General features: G+C 41.7%; 1 protein-coding gene across 1 annotated transcript; it reads right to left on the bottom strand.

The window, feature by feature from the left end:
• Positions 1-518: 518 nt before the first annotated feature.
• utp6 (UTP6 small subunit processome component) lies at positions 519-8439 on the bottom strand (the record flags this gene model as incomplete). Its single annotated transcript, XM_083909277.1, has 19 exons — positions 519-679; positions 909-981; positions 2083-2149; positions 2285-2394; positions 2517-2597; positions 3514-3693; positions 3921-3998; positions 4772-4851; positions 5804-5982; positions 6096-6177; positions 6616-6697; positions 6827-6904; positions 7010-7128; positions 7209-7272; positions 7368-7415; positions 7605-7697; positions 7800-7841; positions 7929-8013; positions 8348-8439. 19 exons carry the CDS (start codon positions 8437-8439, stop codon positions 525-527), a joined length of 1788 nt encoding a protein of 595 aa, XP_083765403.1. The 3' UTR covers positions 519-524.
• Positions 8440-9033: the final 594 nt, after the last annotated feature.

The following is a 9033-nucleotide window of genomic DNA, read 5'->3' as shown; positions in this document are numbered from 1 at the left end:
TTAACGACTCATACTGCCCTACAGTACTGCCGCTGCTTTATATTTATAGTGATTTCGCTTATAAATGTGACATTTCGTACCACATATCAACACGCGTGATAATAGGTACCGACTGCAGTCATGCGTCGTCTGAAATTTAAACGTTTTGTGTGTTTTCGGGTCGATGGAAACTAGGACTTGGGTGATTTGAGGAATACAAACACATTCGTTATTGTCCCAGAGGAAACGGGATTTAATATTACTTCTCAAAAAGGACATATAGATGAAAAATTCATTGCGTTTTAAACCGCATCCTCCAACAAAACAACCGTCTCGTATACGATAATGAAAAGCGGGTCCGACGTTAAAGATCGCAGCTTATCTATAGAAAACCCTTCGACTTCGCGTCTGTGAACCACAGAAGACTGAAAACTTCAGAAACTGCACCGTTTCTAGGTCGGAAAATAACAACAACAAACGGTCTTCAACACAAAAGGAACACTTGTGAAAACGTGCGCTTTAACAACAGCGACACATCGCTCTGGTTACAAGTGTCCCGTCTGCAGCAGAGTGTATCTGGTGGTGAATCTCTCCACGCTCTCGCCCTCCAGGAACTTCATGGCTCTCCAGTGGATCTTGCCACAGTTCTCAGGCTGACCGTGAGGCCCCAGCTCCTCCTGGATGTACTGCAGCCACAGATCTACAAGGAAGTTAAAAAAGAATATATATATAAAAGGATGGAGATGCACAAGGATTCATCTGACAACTGACAAGTATTTATATTCTCATATCAAGTTGTGTGTGTGGTTTTGTTTGACTGAAACGTGTAATCTTGTCCTTAAATACTTGAAAAGCAAAACCTATTGTGAATAAAAATGTTTTTGACTAACACTCCTTTCCTTTCGACTGGTGTTTTTTGTTTTTCTTACCATCGTCTGCTGTGCCAAACTCCTGCAGGGCTCTCTCGTAGTAATCTCTCAGATTGTTCATCTTCGGAGTCTCCTATAAAAACAAGGGTGTTGTCGCATTAAAAACTGCATGTAAAACATCAAACTATCAGCAAAATCAATACATACTAATCGATATAGTCTATAGTCTGACCGTAAGAGTCATTAGCGAATCAAACCTAACTGTGGATCAGTTAAAAAGACTTATAAAGTCTTTGAAAAGATGCGTTAATCTCCATCATTTAGCAAAGGAAACGTCTAAAACAGGGGTCTGCAACCTGCGGCTCTAGAGCCACATGTGGCTCTTCAGCCACTCTGCAGTGGCTCCTTGTAGCTTTAGAGATCAAGGGCGACAAATAAAAGTGTTTCGATATGTTGTGCATCACATCCAACGTCGATGTTAAATGCAATATTAAGTACACGTTTGGATGTGTCCTGTCCATCTTTGGATCCGAAAAGATCCAAAGATCCAAAGATCCAAAGATGAACGACATACAATCCAAATATTTGCTTCGTTTATTTCAAAACGGGTTCATTTTGATTTCTTTAATTTGCCACAAACAATGAAACAATGGAAGAACCAGGTCTACGCCAATATGTGCTTTGTTTTTTGCTCCACTTTATAAGAGGTTGGGTATAAACTGAACATGTTCTTGTTCTTAAATGTCATAAATGAAAGAGACTATTGCTATTGTATATAGTATGTCTGTATAAAAACCTTTATACGTGTTATTATCTTCATTTTGTGGGGTTTTTTTTGTGGCTCCAAAATAATTTTATTTGGGCGGAGAGACGACAAAAATGGCTCTTTTCGCCCTAAAGGTTGCAGACCCCTGGTCTAAAATCTTTAATATTTAACCGAGGAGTCTGGTGTTTTTATCTACAGCGCTGCTTAAAAGCCGGCACGTGTGAGCCGAATCGCAACCTATTCGGCCGTATTTCAGTTCAGACCAATCATAATCAGAATCATAATTAACAATCAGTGCACCAAAAATTTGTTTTTTCCACGTATAAAACAACGTACGGAGGTACTTTAGTCATGGGAATCAATCAATGGAAGTGAGCAGTGTTAGAACTGTACAGTTAAACTCATCATTTCTGAATCCGTTCACAAACTAAAACCTCTGCAGTGTGTTTTCGTTCTGCGCGTACGTACGTGTTCTTTCTCGATCTGGATCATTCTGGTGAAGAAGTCCTTGGACAGCGGGCGATTCTCCTGTAAACTGCAGAAGAAAAGTTTCCTATTTTCATCAAATGCTCTTCGTTATTGTGTTTGCAGTGTTTTCAAGGCGAGTGCATTTCTGATTATGTATCGTTTGAAATCTAGGACGACGGGTAATTTTTTTTACTGCGTTCACCTTGTAAAGGTCCTCCGGGCTTTCTTGTAGCCTCCGGTGGCGTAGGACCAATCCAGGTAGCGCTCTTTCATCTCCATGGAAACGGCCGCGACTGCCGACGTCAGACCTTTCTGGAAACGAGACGAGAGAAGAGAAAAGCGTTGTTTTTGTTGTTGGCGTTAATGTTTCCCCGTTTCCTGCGGCATCGGTGCTGTTAAAATGCGAGTCGGTTCGTGTGTCGCGGCTGAATTACCTTGAACACGGCCTCCGTTTCCTCAGGACTCTTTTTGGCCGCGCTCCACTCGACCTGCAGCTGCCACAGCGTCAGACTCTCCTGTCAGAGAGGGGGAAATCAACCGTTTAGCTGTTAACCGTAACAGTATGATCGTGTTTAATAATAGTTTGTAATATTACAGTTAAAAAAAAAGGAAATTAGAAAGTAATAACTGAGTGAAATCATTGGAAAACGTGTGTTTAATGAATTTGTTTCCAAATCTTTTTCAGATGGACGTATAACACTGACGGTTGCATATGGTAAGAGCTATTAATTACCTGCATATTACTTCAATATAAATATCCTTACACTCACATTATGACCTTTGTTATCACCAAACTGTAAAGTGCATTTGAGATATTTGATGGTTTTTACTGCAATATTATCGTCCTAGTAACAAAATGACTACCGTACTGCGATCCTAAGTGTTAGCATTTAGCCGTTAGCTGCTTTCTAACCAGTGGGATTACACAATATCTCCATCGCACTCCTATTTGTCACAGATTATACCGATTTGACTCCTGGAAATGATCAGAATAAACTCTGAAAAGGGGATAATATCTGCAACATAAAGAAAGAAGCACAAAGAAGCAGGTTATGAAACCTCTACAACAACTCTACTATCACAGAAGCATCTGTCTTCACAGTCACAGCTTTATTATTATTATTATAATACTGTGTGCAGAAATTGTTGGTTTAGTGGTGACCATGAGTATCAGTATAGCCCCTCCCCCTCAGTATCTAAAGGCGCTGACAGGGATTAACAATTACTTCAGATTCCCAAACACTTTAAATGTGAACAGAAGTCGGCTTTTGTGTCGAAAGGTGCCGTTTAATCCACGATGAGATCGTTTCCACATCAGGAAAGAGGGGAAGGAAGCCATTTAAAAGGAAGTTCATACAATGGAGTTGTAACAAATTAGGCCAAGGAGATGACCCACTTCTACTGTGTGTGTCTGTGTGTGTGTGTGTGTACCTTGGGATTCACATGTGCGAGCGCCTCCCGGAACAACCCGCCGACGTCCTCTCTCCCGAGGTGCACGAGCGTCTGCAGACTCAGGCTCCACGCCGACGCCGACCGACTGTAGCGCCGCGCGGCCGCCATGGCCACGCTCGCCGCTGCCTCGGCGTCTCCGGATGAAAGCAGGATCTGCACCTGGTTTCGCGACGACGTGGAAACATCGACAAGTTCAGTGAGCCTTTGTTTTCCGTACGACACTTTGATTTATGACTCTATTGTACGCGATTCCTCCGTCATTGTTCCATTATTTAACCCTAACACCTGGTTATTATTAGAACACAGAATCATAATAACGCTATTGTTTGAACTCTAACTGTTTTGAAAGGTGCTTTACAAATGAAGACATGAAGACATCATCTTACCCAGTGTTTATAATAAACCTCCTTTAGCAGCGAGGAGTCGTGGGCTCGCTGCAGCACACTCAGCAGCCTCTCCTGCCTCTGTGGAACAAACACATTCACACGTGTCAGGATTCACCCTTTACACCTCCACCTCCACCTCCACCAGCACCTCCTCCTCCTCCTCCTCCTCCTCCTCCTCCGAATAAACACTGAAGTCGACGACATTTTTTTTGGGCCAAAGTGAGAATAAAGGCCACATTATACTTCTCCGACTGCGTATGCGTTATCCGACTGCGTCACCACGGAGACGCCTCCAGCCTTTATACTTCTGCGTCGTGGTGACGGACACGCGTTGCAATTTCCCGCCCGATCAGTAGGGGTCGCTGCGCAAGGTTGTTGTGCTTTTGGCTACAGTGAGCAATGGCGTCCGAGAGAGAAAGACTGTTGTTGTCGAAACAGTGGCCGTTTCTCACTTTTCTGTGTGACGGAACGCAGTTTTAAGATAATTTGAGGTGAGAAATTGGCCATTTAGAGTCTAAACATGTGCTGTGTGTGTTAAGATATGACGTATTTATAGTTTGGCAGCGACGTTGTCGGCGGTGATCAGCTCCGCCCTCTGTGGACGCTCGGTGCTCACTGTGAGCCGACGCAGAGCAGCTTAGCTCGGTCTGTCCTGAGGACCAATCGCAGCTCTTGCCGTCTCCGTTGTCCCTCGACAAAGTGACGGACACTTAAAGAATATCTCGTGCAGTCGGAGACGACGCAGAGGCTCTTCGACAGGCTCTGCGTCGACGCAGAGGACTCTGCGTGACCTACGCAGAGCACTTTACGCAGGAGTATAAATTGGGCTTGAAGCAGCCTTTTTGCGTCACCTTTTCCTTCAGCTCTTCGACGTTGGTCTTCCTCTTCAGTCTTTCCCAGCAGAAGACCACGTAGCAGGTCCACATGGGCTCTGGAGCACAAAGCACACAAGCTCAGTAACAGGGTCTCTGCAGGTTTCAACAAGTCAAATTTAAGACTTTTTTAAAGACCATAATGAATTCGGCGGGCGCGCATAGCACATTAGTTAGTGGTGCGCAATAAATTCTCCCCGGGCAGCACAGGTGACCTACTTTAATTCTGTGTTGTACTTATGTCATCGCATCCTCAAAAATAGAAACATTTCAAAGCGAGACTGAAGTTTGTGCAGATTTTTAAGACCTTTCAAACGTGTTTTTAAGACCTTTTATGAGATTTTAGGAGAATTTAAGACATTTTAAGGCCTTAAATTCAAATGATTGGATTTAAGACTTTTTAAGACCCCGCGGATACCCTGAGTAATGACGTGTTATACGGACACCTGACATCATGGCGTCAGTGAACGCAACACGAGACTGACAAAAACTAGATATAGTTTACATTAAATGAAAGGTAATTAAAGTGGAATTAGACAATTGTGGATTTAATGTGTTTTTAAAAAAAAGAAGGAAAAGAAACTCATTGATTTACAGTCTTTATAACAAGAGTGGGAGGTGATATGCATAAATCATTTTTAGCACCCAATCTTTTATAATCTTTGTACTTTAATTGCAAGATTTCATTATTTTATCCCATTTCTAACACGTAAAGCACTTTTTAGATGTTTTGAAAGGTGCTGCACAACTTAAAATTAAGTTTATGTATTATTATTATTTGTCTGTGGTTAAAAAAAAGCTTCAGTTATTACTTTTCTCTGGTCTTGCTCAGGCGCTTTATTATTACTCATGCAAGAAAGAAAGAAAGAAAGAAAGAAAGAAAGACCAGTGATAGTGATTTTCATTCCTAATAAGAAACCACTGATCCCTGTAATAACTTTTTTGATTCTCAGTGAATTATATTAGCCTTTAGAAAGAGTAGTTTCTGTGTATTCATGCATTAGCTCGTACCAGAGTTGAGGCTCTTGATTCCCTCCTCATAGACCTGGCAGCAGCGCTCCTCTCTGCGGTTGATGTCCGAGGCTCGGCCCTTGGCGGTCGGCAGCTCCTCCCCTGCCCCGGGAGCGTCCAGCTCCCTCTTGGCCATAAAATCCCACGTCGAGGCTTCTTCCGTGTAGTTCGTCTGTAAGCTGGAACACGATTGTGTTTAAAAGCTCTATTTCAGCTCAGGGCGTGCGAATGTGTGTGCGCGTGAGAGACAAAGCACGGAAGTTCTGAAAAGTGATGAAAAAAAAAATCTCACTCCTGCAGGATGAAGTCCTGGAGCTCTTTGGTGAAGTCGAAGATGGCGGCGATGTTCAGAAGTGAGACGACAAACTCTGCGTCTGTGGGACAAAAAAAAACACACACAATTTACACAAACGTAAAGTGGACAAACGGAGGGAAAACTGTTGTGAAAAGGACGAGTGTGGGTGTTTTTTTTGCAGTGTTGGATGAGAAAGTCACTGTGTCATCTATATACTTAAAGGGATACTTCACCGATTTGGATGTGGCTTTGTATTGCTAGAATAGCAGTAGTATTTTTTTGAAAATGTGCTTCCCTCCCTCAGTTTTTCCCTGACTTTTCTCTTATCCAAATGTGCCCTACTGTGAGTCAAATGACGTGTTTTGCATCACAGTAGGTCAAATTTTGAAAATGGAAAACAGATTTTTTTACAACTCAGTGAAAAACTGAGGGAGGGAAGCGCATTTTCTAAAAAATACTACTGCTATTTTAGCAATACAAAGCCACATTCAAATCGGTGAAGTATCCCTTTAACTACCTTTGATTTTTCCTGTAGCATCTCTGTACACGACCTCAGCCAGTTTGCCGCTCAGGATCTCTGGAGAGAATTCATATTCGCCCTGGAGGCAGGTGTGAAAAAAGTAGGTATTCAGCCACTGGACATGGGAGTACTGTGTATATTACTACTTTTTCATGCATTTCCTCCTGTTTGTGTCGATTGAATGAACTTTATTATCTCATGAACTCACCAGGTCGACCTCCGCCTTCTCCAGATCTTCCTTCTCCTTCCTCAGTTTCTCAGAATGCAGCAGCTCCATACGGAAGTACTGACAGAAAAAAAACACACGGTGAAGAAAATCAAAACACAGGTATCTGACAACCGTCTTTAAATGGTAGCAGCCACCGATCTGTCACACGGTGCTTCTCCGTACCTCCTGGTAAACCTTCTTGTTGTTGGGGTGGAAGCGCAGAGCCCTCAGAAAAAGGTGCCGCGCGCTTTCGGAAGAATCTCGGTCTTCCATCTCGCTTTTGGCAGCCATCATCCACAGAGCTGCAGAGGCAAACGATAAAAGATGAGATCGCGTTGTTTTACATCCCGGTGGAGGCTTTAATGCTCTGAAGAAGCAGTACCTGGTTTATCAGCGTGGATGGCAAGCATGGCAGAGAACACCTTGCTGATCTGCAGCTTGCTGGACTGATGAGCAAAACATCAGAATAATTATAATCATTATTATTAGAATGAAAGGACTTAGGGTAGCATTTACAACACTTGATGATATACATACATACCCATTTCCTGCAGAAGGCGACATGTGAGAGCCAAAGCTGCACATCATTCTGTGGGAAACACCGCAGATGTTTAGGTCTTTTTACAATGATAAAGTGTAGTGTTTTTAAATCTGGATTAGAATTAAAGATGACACTAATTCTTTCTTTAATGCATTAATAAACCATACATACTGTCATCTATTACTTCCCAGTAATATTGTTTACATTCAGCGAGACTAAAACCAAAGCTCACAGTACCTTCCACTTATTCGTTGCTCTTCTGAAGATACTACTTATTCTATGGATGATGGGGAGTTCGATCTCCTCTCGTTTGAACTGGTAGTGCACGTGCTGCAAAGGAAACGTTAAGATAATAAATATTCATATTTTATTTGAATTCAATCCACACTAACGACTAGCCAAAGACCTAAAGCGACACAGTGAGCCACTCACCGCTCTCCTCTTCTTGACCAGCTCCAACACGTTGATCTCGTACTGTAATGAAAGAGAACGTCTGATTGTGTGTGTGCGTGTGTTTTAAAAAAAATTAAAATCAGGAATTGCACAATAACGTCACTCTACCTGAATGTATGCAATGAAGTCGTCTTTGTTCACAATCAGCCTGTGTAGCTTGTATTCCAGGGCTGTAGCTCGCTTGATTATGGATCTAAAACAGAGTATTTATTTGCAAAGATGATTAAATTGCACTTTTCTTTTGTCAATGAAAGAATGAAATAAATAAACTAAGATGGATGGATTGACATTATTTAGGGGTATTATTACACCTTAATATACAGAATAGACAAAATGGAGACCAGCGAATTGTGTTATGAGTCAAACAACTTGTGTTTCAATCCACTCTACCAGTGTATCACTGTCTATTTACTTCTATTAATCTCACTTCTATGACTAAAAAACATCGTTTTGCCAACACTAACATGAGTCGGTGTACATCAGTGTCACTGCTCGGCTGTGGATGGACTGTATATTCTTCTTCTTACCTGACTTCTTTCTTGGTGAACAGTCCCACTCTCTCCAGCTGCTCCAGCTCAGGGATCCTGTCCTCAATCCGCTGCTGAACGATCTCAGCCATCGCGCCCACGCAGCCGTCACGGCGTCACACTACAGTCGTGAATTTGTTGTTTTTTATTTTTAACGTCAACTTCAAACGGTTGAATAATCTACGGTAATAATAAGACTTGAGGCGCCGATTCGCCTCCTCACATGTGTGGAAGTTGTGATAGGCGGCGCTTCCGGTTCCGTCTACAAATAGTTTCCGTCGGGAAACCACGGTCGCGGTGTGTTCTGCTCCGTGTTCTCACAATTACTTGAATATTTCTATTTCAGACCATATCATAATTGATTATTAATTTGTTAATTTACAGACATGACTAATATACACACGAATGAAAGGTATAAATGATAAATACAACACTGTTTTGCATGATAATTGTAATGCATTGCCACTACTATACATGTATACATTAGGTTATGAAGCTGCTTTTGTTGTTGTTTTCATATATGTGTGTGTATATATATATACACATATTTATACATTAGTTATGAAGCTACTTTTGTTGTTGTTTTCATATATATGTGTGTATATATATATATATATATACACATATTTATACATTAGTTATGAAGCTGCTTTTGTTGTTTTCATATATATGTGTGTGTATATATA

This window comes from Microchirus variegatus (assembly GCF_963457635.1).
Source record: "Microchirus variegatus genome assembly, chromosome: 23".
Classification (NCBI taxonomy): domain Eukaryota; kingdom Metazoa; phylum Chordata; class Actinopteri; order Pleuronectiformes; family Soleidae; genus Microchirus; species Microchirus variegatus.
The sequence above is the reverse complement of the archived record's forward strand: the minus strand, read 5'-3'. Positions and strand labels throughout refer to the sequence as shown.